Source organism: Pteropus medius, unplaced genomic scaffold, assembly GCF_902729225.1.
Source record: "Pteropus medius unplaced genomic scaffold, Ma_sr-lr_union100, whole genome shotgun sequence".
NCBI classification, from domain to species: Eukaryota; Metazoa; Chordata; class Mammalia; order Chiroptera; family Pteropodidae; genus Pteropus; species Pteropus medius.
In genome coordinates this window covers 11,360,648-11,378,770 of record NW_024354875.1, presented here as the reverse complement: position 1 = coordinate 11,378,770, position 18,123 = coordinate 11,360,648, and the positions used below count along the sequence as shown (strand labels likewise).

The following is an 18,123-nucleotide window of genomic DNA, read 5'->3' as shown; positions in this document are numbered from 1 at the left end:
TCATATTTGTAGCACAACGTTTTATGGTAAACACTCTGTGTCTCTAAGCTAATAAAATTGTCATTTGCTGATCTATTTTTTAAGTTTCTATGGAGTATCAAAAGTGCATATTGCAATGTGTCTCTTTCATATGCAGTATAGACATATTTTCGAGTATATGTGCTTCTGTTGCTTTTTAAAATTTCTCAACTTTTTAGTAAAAGACTATTTAAAATCAGAAAGAGTACCCAGCTTTAATTGAATAAGAATAAAAATGCTAAAACATGAAAGATATTAATTATATTTTCCTGACATGGTTGAGTAATTAAGTAATGAAAATATTAATTATTTTCCATTTAACTAAACAATTAGGGGTGACTGATAGTTTTCAACAGAGTGTTTAGAGAGTGTGTGTTCTGTGCTTTCTCTTCAGTGGTGAACTATGACAATGTAGTGGACACGGGTTCCGAAACAGATGAGGAGGACAAGCTTCAAATTGCTGAGGAGGACGGGATTGCTAACCCTCTGGGCCAGGAGAGGAGTCCAGCTGGCGTGCCCGACCATGAGTCCTCCCCACACGTGAGCCAAGCTCTGTTGCCAAGAGAGGAAGAGGAAGATGAGATAAGGGAGGGTGGAGTGGAACATACCTGGCACAACAACGACATTCTGCAAGCCTCTGTAGATGGTCCAGGTAAGTGTCAAAAGCTACTTGGCCCCTTCCTGTGCCATCTTAAACTAATCTTTACTACCTTGTGGAATGTCCACAACAAAATAATTAAAATATTTCTTTCCATAGCCCTTGCAGAATAGAAATACCAAAGCTGGTGACAGATTATGAAGTGATAGTAGTGTTATCACATTACACCACTGACATCTTAGGAAGGGATTATGTGTCAGTTTTGATGCAAGTTGAATATGAACGACATTTTAAACACACAGCATGAAGTATTTGCACCACATTTATAATGTGCAAATTATATGGTATGATCAAGATCTGTACTTTCAGGATAGAAAATGGAAGCAAGCATAAAAACTCACAACTAACATAATTTTGAAAGTTTTGTGTGTAAATTATGTAGCAATATAAACCAAATAGCTGTCAGTTTAATGGAGTTTCAATGTCTGTCTGATACCTCCTATTGTAATTCAACCATCTAATCATTCCCTTTTGTTAAGTGTGAATGTGATTTCACACTTTTACCTGGTCAGGTAGCTTTCTTGTTATTTAACAGCTAAGTACTTGATAATGATTCCTGCTATTTGGTGGGAATCTCTGGAGAAGTAAAAATGGTCCAAGGCCAGCTATAATAAAAACAAAGTAATTTATGTTCAAACTAAAACTTCAGATACTATCGTGCAAATGGAAAAAAGGCACTGGTTTAAAATTCACTTAAGCAGGAATATCACTAAGGTATGAAATGATTAACAGAAGAATTAATCCGACTCCCTGAAACTCCCTCTACTCATCTTTACTTGGTAAGGTGGCCTGTAAAAAAATTTTAAATGGCCCCTCTAAGTCACTTTTGTGCCTCCTTGATCGCTATTCCCAAGACCCAGTGAGAGCTGTCATGATTTACCCCTCTTTGTTTTTTTCTCTTATGATATAAATAACAGTAGCTTTTTAATAAATAAGTGAAATGGGTGGGAAGGGAAATAAGTAAGCATAAGAGTCTACTTATTGCATGCCAATTATACTTTAATAAAAAAATTAAATAAAAAAAGAGTCTACCTATATGCTATTGTGATGTCGCAGACTGTAAAACATTGAACATAGGCAGAATAATTGTTTGGTATACTAGAAGGAGGATAATAAGAGTACTTCCACTAACTAAAGAAAATGAAATGTTAAAAAAAAAAAAAAAAGAAAAAAAGACTGATGGCAGTTTGAGAGTAGCGTATTTGTTTTTCGTTTTCCTAACATACTGTGCCAAGTTTTGTACTCTTTCTGTTTCCAATTTTGCTTTCGGTGAAGGTTTCTCGAATCTCAGCAATCTTACACATAAACATTTATCGTTATATCCATTAAGACTTAAGGTTTTAGATTTTCAACTATGAGGGAGAACTCAGCCAAAGATGCTTGAAAGATAAATACGTTTAATTAGGGGCAGAGGATGATCATTAAAGGAAGTCTGACTGCTGCAGAAGTCATTAACAATCTTAAATGAAATTTTTATTTTTATGATAGCCATTTACATGTATAATAAGAGCCAATGATTCTTGGGAGCAGTGTGACAGAAACAGAGTGTGGCGAGAACTCATGTAAGACATACTATTTAAATGAGCTGGTGTTAGCTATTCATATTTGTTAATGAACTAGATATGCAGGGCTATAAGAATGAATGTTCTGATGCTTTAAATTTTAATATCTAGAAATCAAGGGTAAGGACCAATTACTAGAATTTCCACCCTTAAAGGAATAATTAATAACGACATAACAAATGTATGGCTCTAAACTTCTAAAAAGAAGTTTAATTTTCAAAAATTAAGATCAATAATTGAAAAAAGCCAAAACAGCAATATCGAGCTATAGTAGTTTCTGATCAAAGCAGCTTTTTGTGTTGGTCATGGATCATAATTCTAAATGTTTTAATTTACAATAACCCATATGAATGCATTACAAACCCTGTCATCACCTGTATTTAATGGTGCCTGTGATACAAATGAACAGGCTGTTCTTTGCTCTTACCTTTATGGTAAATAAGCTAGCATTCTGGAGTCTCAATAATTAAATAAAATGTAAATCCCTAATCTCATTTGGCTATTTGGTCCAAGAAAGTTACCCGGCTATTACCTGTCTAGTTCTAATGATTAGTAGTGATTTATTGTTCTTTTTTTTTATTGTTCCAAAAGTGCTCTGATGTGGTGCCTTGATGTCTAATGAAAAGAAATTGGTCTTAAAAAGCTACTCATTGTTTATCCTGACTCTTAGATAACACATTTTTCTTCTGATAAAATATTTTTCTTTTATTGTTCAAAACACACAATATAGACAATAATTCTAATTCTGGTGCTGTTTTATTTAGTAGTGTTTTATCCCTGGTGCCTGGCTGTCTACCATCATACCTCAGCACATAGCTTTACTCTGAGATAAGCCCCTTCTCCTTTGCTCTTTCTCCCATGCTTTCTGTAGTTTGTCTGCAGGATGCAGGTTTTGAACTGAAGAGCGCAGTGGAGTTCTTACTGTGCCTTTCCGGTTCCAGCACAATCAAAGTTTTGTGTTTAGAATTGTCCTTGACATTCTTTCGTCCTACAATGGAGTGGACACAGTGTGCTGGAAACCATGACATCATTATCATTGACACAGACTTAAATAAATCACCTGCATCTTGGCTTCTTTCTGCTTATTCAAGGATTCTTCATCTTAAGGAAGAAAGTGCTCTTTATTTTTACAAACCTTCATCCCAAGGGTGACTGGAAAATGCAAACTTTTACAAGTGTTTTAAAAATAAATATACTATGTGGTTTTAGACACAGTATGCTGAGTCAGAGGTGTCTTGGAAATGTTTAAGGTTAGGCATGAGGCAGAAAGACAGCCAGGACTGCCATTAATTCAGAGGAGATATTCCTCAACTGTGTATTATGTCTATCTGACTATGGATTCAAGTGAAAATTAAGTAGGCATATACATGGTATTTCTAATACATACCTGAAAAAGATTTAGTGTTTCATTTTCATAAATTGAGCTTGCTTTAAAAAAAAAAAAAAAAGGTTGATACTCAGTAAATTGAATCAAAGTACATTTTAGGAAACAGCGACACCGTCTCAGTTGCACAATCTTTGGTAGAAGAGAGTTATAACTAAATTATTACTACAGAAGGCGATGCACACAAAATGCCGACTATACGTTTATATACCCAGTACTTGATAATTTGGGAAGCAACCACCTACTGTAACTTCTCTTTACTTTTTCATAAGAAATGACAATGAGGAAGGAAGTGCAGCAGAAATCTTGAACATTACCACTATTATGCAAAAAAAAAAAAAAAAAAATGCTGTTAACTGTTTTCCCCTCAGTGACTTGATCTCTCAGATGGAAAACTTATGATACTTCTGACTCTTAGCTACCAGAAATCACATGAGAAGAGCGAGGAAGAAAGACACAAAAGCTATATTTATATCTAGTACTGAACTTCTCAGAAATACCTTAATTTAATTCCTTGCAGAGACTGATAAAAATATCAGATGAGCGAGCTTTTTAACCGATCAATTATTACAATTGACAATACAATATTACTATATATTGAATTTCTAAATGTTTTATGCAAAACGCCCCTGTGAAAATCTTCCTCAAATAAGAGAGAAGTCCAGGGCCAAGAATGAATTTAAAGTGGTTGTGCAGTTTAAACAAATACCATTCACAATTATTCTGTCTATAATTCACTGGCATTAAATTAGCATCTATGTATTTTGCCTTAAGAAGTCCATGATTTTCGAGCTCTGAAACCATAAACAGAGAAGTTGCAAGACACTGCTTGAAAAACATGCATTGTAATTTTGCTGTAACATTTGCTAGAACTTGTTGTTTTATCAAATAATTATGACTAGAATGTGATGAATAAAGAATGATTGGGATAAATTTGGGAATTCAGAGACCTATTTATAAAGTTTCTCTTGTCTTAAGTAAAACGATTATCACAGAGAGATATTTTTCCTGGATCAATATTTAGTATTGTGAAAATACAGTGTTTAAAAGTTCATGCTTCATTTGCTTACTTGGAGAATTTTTAACTGTCAGCTGTCTTTCTCTGCCCTCTCACATACTTTACAGTTTTGTTGGCAGAAAATTCAAGAGTTCTTCTATTTTTCACACTCTCCCTATTTTAAAATATTGCAAATTTAGAAAATGGCCTTTTATCACTTATGAGTCCTCAACTTTAATGTTACATACTTTAATCTTCATCAGAACATTGAGTTGTTTTTATATCTATATAGTTTTCCTCAGAAAATAGCTTTGATTGTCTACTACGGCATAAATAAGGAAGGGGAATACTTATGGAGTGGTAGAGAAGGAATAAGGAAGGTATATTTTAGAAGGTTAAATAAAAAAGTGAAACAGGTATTTTCAATACCTCTAGAATGCTTCTCTTATAAACTGGGCATTTCATATTTTGCTATGTAAGATTGGATTTCTAAAAAAGATACACTTGCATGGATTAATGCCATTATAGCTACTCCAAAGGGAGAAAAAGTATGGAAATAAAATAAGAAATTCTGACTTGCCACTAATCATCCAGGGTTACCAGAGGCATAGCAGTTAGTGTGTCTCTTCTTAAGTAAAAATACTTAGTTGCTTTTGACTTTTATTGAAAAAAATCATATCTTTCCTCCTGTTTGTTACTAGAACAACCACCAGAAGAAAAGCCCTTCATTTGCCCCAAATAAACACCTCTGTTTTTCACAGCTTGCAGTAATGCTTAAGTAAATAAGTTCTTGTGCAGTTAGCACTATTGGATTCATTCAGATGCTTGAACAAAGCTATTGTTTAGAGGTTGACAACAAGCCTTTTCTCTGTTTTCCTTTAAAAGAATCTTTCTTGTTCCTGTGGTTGGCATGCTTAGTATAGTAAGCCTTTCTACAATTTTGAAATGCTAAAGATAATTTTCCCCCACAGAAGAAATGAAGGAAGACTATGACACTATGGGGCCTGAAGCCACGATCCAGACCACAGGTAACAATGGTACAGGTGAGTTAAGTTTACCGTGCTAAAATCATATTGTCCTGTGTCATGTGGATTCAGTGAGTCAGGGTAAGAAACACTGACCCTTCCATTTGTATCTCTGAGACTGAAGAAGTAAGTTGGATGTTGCAAGTCCCTTGTTTTGCTTCAAATCAGAACTCTCTATATTTTGATATTTTATTCAGCAGATATATCTTTCATTTATAAACTCCTAATCTGCCTATGAAAGCTGAAAAGGTGAATTGGATCCTTTCAAAGCATGAGTTTGGCAAATTTCTGGAAGTAATTTTTATTTTAAAACATGGCACAAATAATTTTAAAATCAGAATAAAATATGCCTCTTTTAGCCATCACTTGATATTAGTCATTGAGAATTCAAATGATATGGTGTAATTTCAATTGTAAAATGTTTTTTACAGAAAGATAAACCAAATTTTCATGAACGTTCCTTACAAAACTTGATTATCTAAGTTCCTTTTTATTCCATCTTCACTTTCAATTCTCATTACCCTTTAGCCCCTCTAAATAATATTTTCTAGACAGAAATTTTAAAAAGCACTGACAATTTCATTTCTATTTAATGAAGCTAAAAAATTTACAATACGGAAGCAGTAAGTGGCATTTTGTTTTCCTCTGCCACTGCTATAGAGCGGAGTTTTAGGACAATTGTGAAAGTCCATGTCCTTTCCCAAAAACTGAACAGCGTCCTCTCTCACATTCTCACGTCACCAGCACAAATTTACATCGACTCACTATGTTTATCTCTCTTTTCCTGAATAAGGCTTATGTTTAAAACAATCCTTCACACTACCATTACAAATATTAGCATAGTGCCCAGTATAAGGTTAGCTTCCAAAACAAACCGCCCCCCCCCAAAAAAAATCACTTAACTACTTCCATTCAACTTGGCACTGAAAAAAAAGTTACAGTTTTATGAACTTTTAGAAACATAAATAATTAAGATGACATTCGTATCTCTTTTATGTTGATACACATCATAATAAACTGTTCATGCTGTGCTTCTATTTCTTATTAATAACTTACAAGGCACTAATTCACTTTCTTGGGTGTAAAATAAGAGAAATAATGAAAAATTGTAATTTTTCTTTCATTTGAATAATGTTAAGGTACAAAAATAAAACTGTGGAAGTTGGGATTGTGAAATATGGGATCATAGAGAAAGTGTAGCATTAGGAACCAATAATCCTGATTTTTAGGTACAGCTCTGGCCATAACTAGATTGTGACCTTGGGCAAGTCAGTTACCTCTTTGGAACTCACTTTCTACACCTGAAAAATGAATAAATTGAATAGGTTGCTTCTTAAGAATATTTTAGTTTTAATATTCTATGTTGCAGAAGTACCCTCACCATGTAAAATAGAAACAAGACAAAATAACTTTATTTAAAAACATAATAATAAAGAGATAGTATAAATTGATTGATTTCCCAATTCATGAGATCAAAAGTGGCTTCAGGTTCCTTTTAAAAATAATATTAAATTTTAACTTCAAACATAAATAAATTCTAATTTTTATTAACTTTATAGGCATTGAAAGTGTCAAAAAAGGCAAATATATCTCACAAAGTGACAATTTAGCAGGTGTTTTACACACTTAAAGTCTAAAATAAGGTTAATAAAAATTGTTCCTATTCAGATTTCAGAATCCATTTTAAATGTTCTTTCACCTAGCTTTAAGATCCCTTTTTCTCATAATGCTTACTATTCCTTATAGTTCATATGTAATCAGTCAATAAATAAATCAGTAAGTATTCATTGAATATCTTCTATATATCCGCTGTTGTGTGTATGTGTGGTAGAAGATGGGTCAGATAGCATAAGACATGGTTATTCTTTAATTTGGAATATGAGACTGATGCAAGAAAAAATTATGAACAATAAATGAAAATATGTGATAAATATGCAGCGTATGTAGGAACCAAAATTATTTCAAATTACGGAATTGGGAAAGATCCTATATGGTTAGTATTTAGAAAAGGTTTTACAGAGGAGGTGAAATTTGAACTAAGTACATTTTCAGTAGTCATAAGAGAGAGAGGAAGGACTTTCTAGCAGAAAAGGAGTATGTTAGCCAAGGAAGGAAATTGTGATACTTATTCAGAGGATAGTTAGTAAAATAATTTGTCTGAATCAGAGGGTCCTAGGAGACAATTCATGGGAAATGAAGTGAGACATTTAAGTTGAAGCTAGCTGATGGAGAATATAAATTATCAAACAAGAGTTTGGGTCATGTTATACTACCATGATTTCTGTAGGGGAAAAACCAGACTTTGAGAGACCAACTGGAAGTCATTGTAGTTATTCAGGTGTGAAGTGGTAAAAAGCTTGTCTTAGGGTGGTGACAGTGGTGAAATCAGCAACATGACTTCTTACAACTAATTGATTCTCTGGGTGATGGAGTCAAAATGGCTTCAAGAGATTACAAATCTGCATGTTTAGAACATCACAATACTTGCCATTTCTAGGTAGTCTGAAGAAAGATCCAGTTTTGGAAAAAAGACTTTTAGCTGGTCTTTAGACATAAGTATTTTCATATAAAAGTTATGTAAAGTTATATAAAAGATAAATATATATGAGAATATGAAAATGTCCATTGAAAATGAGGAATTGAAACCCAGGAAGTCGAGGCTGATTATAGAAATTTGAGAGTCATGCAAATACATTCAGTACTATAGTATTTAACATCTTGGGACATTGTCTCATAGAGACTTACTATTGAGATTGTTTTCATTGAAACAAGTAGAAAGCTGAGACCAGGGCTGCTGGTAGGTTGGAAGAAAAGTCAAATTCATTGAAAGAAAATAGACTGTAACAGAAAAAAAAAAAAATTAAACATCCAGAAGCAAAAATAAGAAAGTTTCAAAAAGAAGAGAATGGTCAAGTCAATCAAAAGATTCAAATAACTACAATTGTGAAAGAATGCTAAGCAAATACTTTGGACTTGGTAATTAAGAACCTACTGCTGATCCTTAGTTTATAGCTGTGCGCCTTTTAGAGAATAAATACGTGTCTCTTCCCAACCATAAGTTTACTGCTTCTTAGCTCTAGCATCTTTTTGGAAGCTAAACACATGTGGAACTGAAATAAGACATCTTTTCTAGTTGGAATTACTTGTTAATGGACCATATTTTTCTCTTCATTCAAGTCCTTCTGACATTCTCTAGACATCCCAACTTAAATGATATTTTTCTGCAATGAACTCATAGAACAAATCAGCTAACCTTGTCATAGGTGCTATAGTGTGTTGTTAATTAATGTGTTGTCTTTTCCAAATTAGATTGCTAACTTTGAAAACATGGATTATTTTTTAGGCTACCACATTGGCTATAAGAGTTTCTTAAAATTAATAAGCTCTCAATAAATGTTTGTATTAATGAATAAATATGGAATCGTCAAATATCAAGATACCATTGTTCTTTTCTAATCAAAGCAGAACTAACAGACATTGGAATAGATAAATTTTAAACAAGTTAAACAAATATTCTTATAGAAAGTGTTGTTATTAACTGGAATAACTTGTCAAAGAAAAACAAAGAAAACACCTCTAATATTTCTTGCTGAATACTCAACACATATTTCATTTCTAACTAAAAGTAAGGAATTGACTTCTGAAATTCTTCCTCAATTCTAAATATCTATTAAATAGTAAAATTTAACTAACTTTATATAAATAGATAAAGTAGTCCTTTAGGAATCTAACAGCATCTCCTTCCTAGTATATTCTGCTGAGTTTAAAGCTACGAAAAGTAGTAGGAAAGTTTAGTTGAATGGAATCACAGAATTCTAAAATTGAAAGTTATACAAAAATTCCTTAACTGTAATTCGATAGTTGAAGAAACTAGTTAAAAATGACACATAGCTGGTGGCGTACTTGGGGATAAAGTAAATCAGCTGACATATCCTTTTGCCTCAGAAGATTTTTACCACTCTAAGGAGCTGATCCTGCTAAAAAAATAAATACTATGGTATCATCTTTGACTCTTACCTACTTTGTCTAATTAGTCATCAAGTACTATCAATTCTACTGTCACAAATATTGTATATCATTTGTATATCATTTTTTTCACTGTCCTAATTTAAATCCTCATCTTTCATTTGAGCTATTACATATCTTGTTAACCAGGCCCCCTGTTTTCAATCCCTAATTTCTTCAACACAGTCTTTACACTAATAAAGTTAATTTGAAATTGTTTTCCTAACACTTAGGGAAGATGAATAACTGTCATTCATCCCCCACTCCATTTCATACTCAATCTTGTATGGTTCTCCATTGTTTTCAGAATGAATTGGCGTTTGAGCTGAGCTGGCACCCTCCCTTTTGCCTTTAATACCACTTTTCAGAGTATGCCTCAGCTCTGAAAGACTGTTTACCATTTATACTCCTTTGCTTTTGCTCATGGTTTTTCTTCAACCTAGAAAGCCACTCATTCTTTCTTAGCCTGACAGCATCATACACATTTTTAAAGGCCATCTATACCAGGAAGCCATTTAACAGACTCCCACTCAGTATTAACCACTCATTCATTTGAAGGCCTTCTTATAGAATTTATTTCACTCTCTCTCTCATTATACTTAGTCACCTGCAGGTGTGTTTCTTCCCACTAGATTGTAAGCTTGTTGAGGGCAGGAATAGTATGAGGTTTTCACCATTTTATCACCATAGATCTTGGAATGGTCTCAATCAGAAAGAGTTTTTGAAGAAATGAGGGAGTGAATGAGAGATAAACAACACTTGACTTCTCTTTCATCTTTCTAGGCTGACATAGTTTTAACACCTGACTGAAATAACCAACCAGACATTTTCATCTCTGATTATTCTAGTCTCAAGCAAGAAAGGCTCAGTTACATTTGATTGGTATCTAGACTTCATGTCTTCCTCTATTTTGTCAGTTCACCTTTTTTTAAAAAAAAAAAATAATTTTTTTCTCATTGTCGAAATTCCATTTTTAAAATCCCCAATGCACCTTAGTACCTATAGGAAAAAACCCACATTCTCCACAGTATTAAGTGCCATCCATTTCATACCAACGATGTTCCATTCTTGTTAGAGCAAATCCCTTGGTACTGTCAAGAAGGAATCACATTTATACCAACCCAAATCTCTGCTATTCCTTGAGACCCTATTCTCTCCCTTTCATCCCGTCCTCCCAATTCTACCTACCTTTCTGTTCTTCAGAGCCACCTCACATCCCATTTCGTTACTGTGGTCATACTTGAACACCTCAAACCACATCAGTCTGTTCCTTCTCTGAAATTCCATAGCCCTCAGGTGCACACCACTAATTTTAGCATGTTGAATTGTTCCTCTTTATATTATTTGTATCTATTTCACCTAGTTAATTTCATGAAGACAAGAGATTTCTCCAGCTATAAAACAGGGGTAGATTATCATGATATCTACTTCATAGGATTATTGAGGTAATTAAATACATAATGTATATATTGGCCTTGTAATTGCCCCAAAAATGCTTGCTTTAAGAAAAAGCAAGTATATTCCTTGTTTACCTCAAAGTGCCCAGTATAGCTGTAAACACAAATGATATACATTTTGACTGCTGAAATGAATGGGCAAATAAGCGAACGAATGAATATTTGGTGGAAATGGACTCTGAGAAGGAAGCCTTGATAGGAAAAACATTCCCTGTGGAGAGAATTAAGTCCAGCATCTTCAGAGAGTAAAACCAGGATTTAAGTTCCTGAAACCAACTTGTTAAAGGCAAAGAACAACAGCCTAAAATATCACTACTCTTTACAACAGAGTTAGATTAACAACAGCACAACAAAATTGACTAAAAACAACATAAAGCCTTGCAAACTCTGATTTATATTAATAAGTTTCCACATTGCATTTAATGTCACTACATTTGTTTTAAGTTGTAAAAATGAAAGAAAAGTGTATGTTTTAACGCATTAGAGAAGGAATGCATTTTTACAAAGAACTTTACATCTTCCAGATATTAATTGGATTCAAAATCAGAATGAAATTAGTAGGTAGAATTTTTAAGAATGTGTGAAAGTACTATTTTCCAAGAAGATTAGAGAAATGGAAAAACGGGAGCGTTATAAACGTGAGTTTGCTGATGCGCTAGTAGTAACAAGGATCTCTCTCAGGTGCATGGTGATCATTAACATTAATGCGGTTCCATGTGCATATCAAGACCCAAATAGGCCCCTGTTGTTTCCTCTTTGAAAGTGTGAAAGTTATATTCACTCAGACAATCTACTACTCTAGTTATAAAGGGCTATTAATAACCTCCTGCATCTTTGCTTCTTTTGCTGGGAAAAGAAAAGCACCTTACATCTAGAAACTCGGCAAGGCCAATTTAGGTCTCAGTTCTTAATCTCACATAATGCAAGAAAATTATTGTCCAAGAAGGAACTATGTTGACTATAATCATTAAACATGCTTCCAATATTTTAAGAATAATATATAAGTGCTTTTACATAGGAAAGGCAAATGTTGTTTCGAGACGTTCCAGATTCTGGAGTCAAATAAACTACATTTGAATTTTGTCTCTACCAGTTATTAGTTACATGAACTTGAATGTATAATAAGCCTTCATTTCCACACCAGTGAAGTGGACATAATAATTTCCTGTGTACGAAGTTTCATTGTAGGGATTAATGGTATAGCATTTTTAAAGTACCTATTAAAAAGCCTGACATATAGTAGATACCCATTATGTTTTGTTTTGTTTCTGCCAGTTCGTTTGCATCTACAAGTAAGTTTTAAACCATTTTTGTTCATTAAGAAATAAATGCATTCTGAACCATTTTCTCCTTTCGCCCTGGTTTTTCATTAACTTCTTCTCTAGAAAACAAAAATACAGTATTTAACAAATTTGTAATAGAAGGACTAACCAGTCAATTTTAAGAGCCTTTGCCAATTAACTTCCTTTAACATCTTGGAAAACTACCCAGACAAGTTGTGGGACAAGTTTATTTTCACTGCTCCGACAATGCATTTGAAGTTAAAGTATGAACATTAAAAAGTAATAGCTTAGTTTTCTATCTCACTTCATTTTATCTAGCATCCTTTTTTAAATGTAGGAGAGGATTTAGTAGTATTTATAATGTTTGTGTGCAATGATGAAAGCTGTCAGATTTTTTCTTCACATGGTCATTGACGGGCATCAGGGATCATATCTTTTTTTTCTTCCTGTTCTGGATAACAATGAAATAAACAAATAATAAAATGTCACTTATTAATAACCACTAAGATAATTACATTCATTCTTTTTAGTCAGAGTATTCTTTTTGTGCAGAATTTGACCTGAGGCTTGAGAAAGAAACTTTAGAGAAATAGTAAGTTTATTTTCAATCCTTAAGAAATGAAAAATCTTATGGTACCAATAGGAAAAATCATAATAATGGAAAAGCAAAATTTACAAATAAATAATTATAACCTCATTTGCTATTCAGATCAATAGTCACTTAGGGAGACCCTACTAAGCGCATTTTGTTAAGTGTCATTAAAGATACAATGAATAATCACTGTCATTAAGGACTTACATTCAGTTGGGCCAATGAAACAATCGTAGATGAAAAATAATATGTGTAAAATGTTTATCACAATGTTAGACATAATAAATATTTAATCATTGCTAACCATTGTTGTTATTAATAATAATAACATATGGATTAATGATGTTTTATTTGAAACACAACAAGCTATGTAGGTTCAAGTGAAAAGTGTTCAGTATTGTGGAGGGCTCCTGACAGAGCATGGAGTAAAATATTGGAGACATGAAAATAGAGAGGTGCCTTAGGAGACAGCAAATTTCAGGGAAGGTTTTCTTCAGAACAAAGGCTTATTGAACATGCCTCTATGAGAAAGAGAGAAAGAGCAAAATGTAAGAAAAAGTTATCAGCAGAGTGAGGGTATAGCTTTAGATGGTTGCCTTGGCTATGGGCAGAGACATCTTTTTTTTTTCTTATAGCAATAAGATCAAAAAAGGAAGGGAGAATAATGGTAGAGAGATTTTGGTTGACTTTAAAGTAGTTTAGGGAATTCACATCCTATGGGTTGCATTCTTTGAAGTAAGGGGTAAAAGAACTTAGTTGAAAATAGGGGATTGAGAAAAGGTTGGAATCTTGAGAAGTGGAAATTTAGAGTAATTGCTGTGGACAATGAATGGAGATTCGATTATCATACAAAAGAATATTCTACTTTGGTAACATAGACCGAAACAAGTCAATATAATGGTTTAAGTTTCTTTAGACATTTTGGATACTCTAGGAGCAGGAAAATTTGGCTGGATTTCAGTCTGACAAGGTAAGAATCCCTGAAGAATAAAGGGCCGGAAAGAAAGTGATTTCAAGCTCTAGAGTGAATTGAGGCAAGTATAAAATCAGAACAGGTGAAATGGACTGGGGGACTTATCAGGGCCTAATTATCACAACAAAGTACCTCTTTCAAGGGAATGAAGAACTGAATAACGGGCAGAGTGTTGAAGGGCAGAAAATTGAAAGCAGAGAGTATAAGTTCCAAGTTCCGGTTCAGAGAGATGGAATTAGCCCAGTACCATGGTGTAGCCATCCATGTTGTTGGACATCCATGTTCATGGACTGTCTTTAGAGTAATGACGTTTTTCAGAATGATAGTAATGGCAGCCTGGGGTCACTTTACTTGTGCGATATAGGCAGTGTCATAAAACATGATGGAGAATGGATGACTTAACTTTGAAAAATTACCATTACAGATTGGAGGCTTTTTGAGGGAAGAAGTTAAGTTTGCTTTTTTCCATCTTCCCTCTCAGTAAACAGAGTGTTTATGCAGCCTTGATGGTTTATAAATAGGTTATTTGTTGAATAAAGGAATAAGCAAATAAATGATGAGCAATTTAATAAAATAGGAATGCTGGTTTGAAACAGTAATGTGAATTAAGGAGAATGTTGACCCATCCACTCTGCTCTGTGTGTTAAGACAGATGAATGCAGGGGTAGCTCTGGGGAAAAGGTCTGTGAGGGATAGGATGTTATCAAGGAATGATACAGTTTAATTTAATCTGAAGAAGTGGAACGCATATAGGAGGATATCATTAAGTATGTGGGGGGATAAACAAGTGATATCTGAAATGGGAAAGCAAAATGAACCGTGAATAAAGTCTCTAGTCCTAAGTTCAGCTTGAGACATTTTTTATTTACTATAACCATAATAGTTAATGAAAATTCACCTTTGCAAGGTGCTTTGTAAAGTTATTCTGTATTGAGTGCTTTTAGAAACATGATTAAAAATAAGAAATATCCAAATTAGGAACATACAACCCTTAAATATTAAACAGAAATTTTAAATAAGCATCTGAAGTGGAGAATTGGAAGAACTTTTGTGATGATTTTGCTTTACCCCAATAGAATTAGATATGGATCACCCAGTAAAATAAATAAATAAGTAAATGAGCATAGGATTCAGAAGAGCAGGAACACAAAAAGAAAAATAGAGGAAGAAAAGATTTAAATATTAATATTTCCTTTATATTGAAGTGGCATTTACATAGGCTTTTCCTATACTAATTTTATGGTGTTATATGTTGTTGTTTAGAACTACGTATAATGTCCTAGTGACCTTCTCAGCATCTAGAACCTATTCAAATCATATCCAATTAGTTAGACTTCACAAAAACCAAAAAGATGGGATTCTCTTTCTCTCTTTCTCTCTCTCTCTTTCCCTCTCTCTCTCTCTCTCATAATGAGTCATTATGATATAGCTGAAAAAGTAATGGGTTAGGAATCAAGGTACATGAAGTCTCCATCCAGCTCTTCAAGAAATTATTTGTGTAACTTTGCATGAGTCATGAACCTCACTGTACCTTAGTTGTATCATCTGTTAAATGAGATTAGACTAGAAATTTTGGACTCCCCCCACCCTATCCTTTCTTCTAATGAGATTTTTACCATAAAGCATGACCAGAGAAAACAAAAAGCAAGGGCTACACTAGTTGGTGTAGTATTAGAGGCTGTGCCTCATGTCATATCCAGGGCCAGCATACTGGTCATGAGACCTGCACAGTCACACAGGGCCTTGTGCTTAGAAGGGCCTCACCCTTGGTTTAATGCTCTGTTGTTGACATTTAGCATTGGGCCCCGCAAATTATGTAACTATTCCTGTTTATACCTCATAAAAGCATTAGGATAATAACTGAGTATCAACCAGGATGGGAAGGAGTGGGATCAGGGGTTCATGTCCTAGAGTACCACTTAGAAATGCCAATTCTGTCCAGCTTTACAGAGTCCTTTCGGTGTCTCCAGAATAACTGAATACCAGGTGAAGATCTAAAACTAGATTGCAAATTTTGCTTGAGCAAGAAACTCATAGAGCAGGGTATAACTCTCCCGATGTTGATAATTGATAATATTATTGATAAAGTTAGCAGGTTAGCAAATGGTTAGGCCTCTTTAAACATGAATTCTGTGAGTCATATAATTAGCAGAGAGAAAGTAGGGAAAAGAGTAAGAAAGTTTCTGTATATTTATTATCTTCTTGGTTTAATAACTTCTAATTCCTCTTATTACTCTCATATAGAGTCTAAATTAAAACTTTTAAATTGGACAGTTTTCTAACATGGGTAACAGAAGCCACACAACTTTGATCATGATGTATTATTTCTCAGCAAGGGTTAAGTGGATGTATAGTGTTCATCAATTGTGCAAGATCGGTTTATCAGATAATTCGGTTAGTACCTAAATACTTAACAAGGAGAGAATCATGCTATTATAAAGTATGTCATTTTTTAAATATGTTTGTTGCATTTATATATGATGGAAGAGTTTTGTCATCCAGTCAGATATGTCATGCAAATTATCATTTTAAAAAATTTTTAGTTAATTTCATACAATGAGTTTTCAGAACTAAAGTAGAAAAAATAATATGTTCTAGCAGAGCGAAAAACAGAAGTAGCAGTTGGCAGGTTAGACAGGAGGGTCATTTTCAGACTATAATCACTATACACCAAGAAGAGCCTGTCACTTTCTAGCTAATGAATGCTGTGGTTTTATTAGCTTTGTTTGTGATTAGGAGCAGCTATCTACACTTCACAGCAAGAGTTCCCATAAGAAATAACTGATATCCCAAGCTTCTTGAGTGTCTCCTTCATTCATTCAACAAATATTTAATAAACACTGTTTTCCTTGTGACGTTGTCTGTGGTTTCCAGGCAGCTCCAAAATATTTTGCCTTAATCTGTTTATGTGGTTCGTCCATCAGAAAGCTGTGTTGATTTGAGTTTTTAATTGAAAAGAATACAGATAAAACTTTCTAGGCCTAGCCAGTGAATAAAAAAGCTAATTGATTAGGGCACATAATTAACTGAAATTATGGAATTCTGAAACTTCAGAGACACCCCAGAAACCATATACTGTCATTTTACAGATGAGGCTATTGATATTAAAATATATAAATAGCTCAGTTAATATGAGGAGTTCAATGACCCTGAACTTGGTCTAATTTTTTAGTTATTGAGCATTAGCTGTGTACCAGGCACTGTACTAGGCACTGTTAATAGAAAGCTGAATAAGACTTGATCTATACCTTTATTAGGTCACAGACATGTAAATGAAAGATTACAATGTGATGTGATAAGTTTAAAAATGGAGATATCCAGGTTATATTTAGTAAATGCAAATGGAGGGTATGAACTCAAGTAGAGATAGTCAGGAAGGCTACTTCACATGGGAGTAATTCTGTGCTGTTTCCCAAAACCATATTACTGAATGCCTTATTTAGCCAGATGAGGCAGAGAATTGAATTCCTAGAGTAGTGATTCTTAAACGGGGCATGCATCAGAAGCTCCTGAAGGGCTTGTTAAAATACAGATTGTTGATTTCATAGGTCTGGGGTGGATCCCAACAACTTGCATTTCAAACAGGTTCCCAAGTAATACTGATGCTACAATCCTGGAGACCACATTCTGAAAAACACTGACCTAAAGCATCCTTACATGTCGTATGTCTCTACAGAAAGCCTATGAAAAGCTCACTGAATTGTTGGGCAAAAGCACCTTACTTCATAAACCCCTCTAAAATGTAATAAAATAATCTAAGGGTCTTTTCGGTAATATACCGATTCCAAATTCTTAGATTCCACAGTGATGTGAAAGATAATACATATTATCTAACAGGAATTTTTTTTTTAAAGGCATGAATTCTGAATGGATATATAACAATCAAAACCGTCTAACAGTGGTAGTCTCTAAATCTCGATATTCACAATCCCCTAACATAAACCTCACTTTAAAATTAGACTGTCCCTGACTGGGCTGCTTCCTGCTGTTTAGGGAGATATTTGATCCTGCAGAGTAGTACAGATTCCCATCTCTCTGTTCCTTCTGCAACTCTCTTTCCTAAAGCTCTTACACATGGGGAACTCTCACTGGTATCTGAACATGTGTTCCTGGGAGAAAGCCATGTCAGAGCAGACATGGAGAGACTAACCCAGATGCTGTACAAATTC

The 18,123-nt window shown here is 34.0% G+C and overlaps 1 protein-coding gene across 7 annotated transcripts in view; it reads left to right on the top strand.

The window, feature by feature from the left end:
* The window catches only part of ZEB2 (zinc finger E-box binding homeobox 2), a 131,021-nt gene that overhangs the window by 87,074 nt on the left and 25,824 nt on the right, over positions 1–18,123 (top strand). For all 7 annotated transcript variants that reach the window (XM_039855598.1, XM_039855601.1, XM_039855599.1 and 4 more), the window contains exons 3-4: positions 413–670; positions 5,591–5,662. In XM_039855598.1, coding sequence (XP_039711532.1) covers positions 413–670; positions 5,591–5,662 — 330 coding nt within the window. The remainder of the gene's footprint in view (positions 1–412; positions 671–5,590; positions 5,663–18,123) is intronic.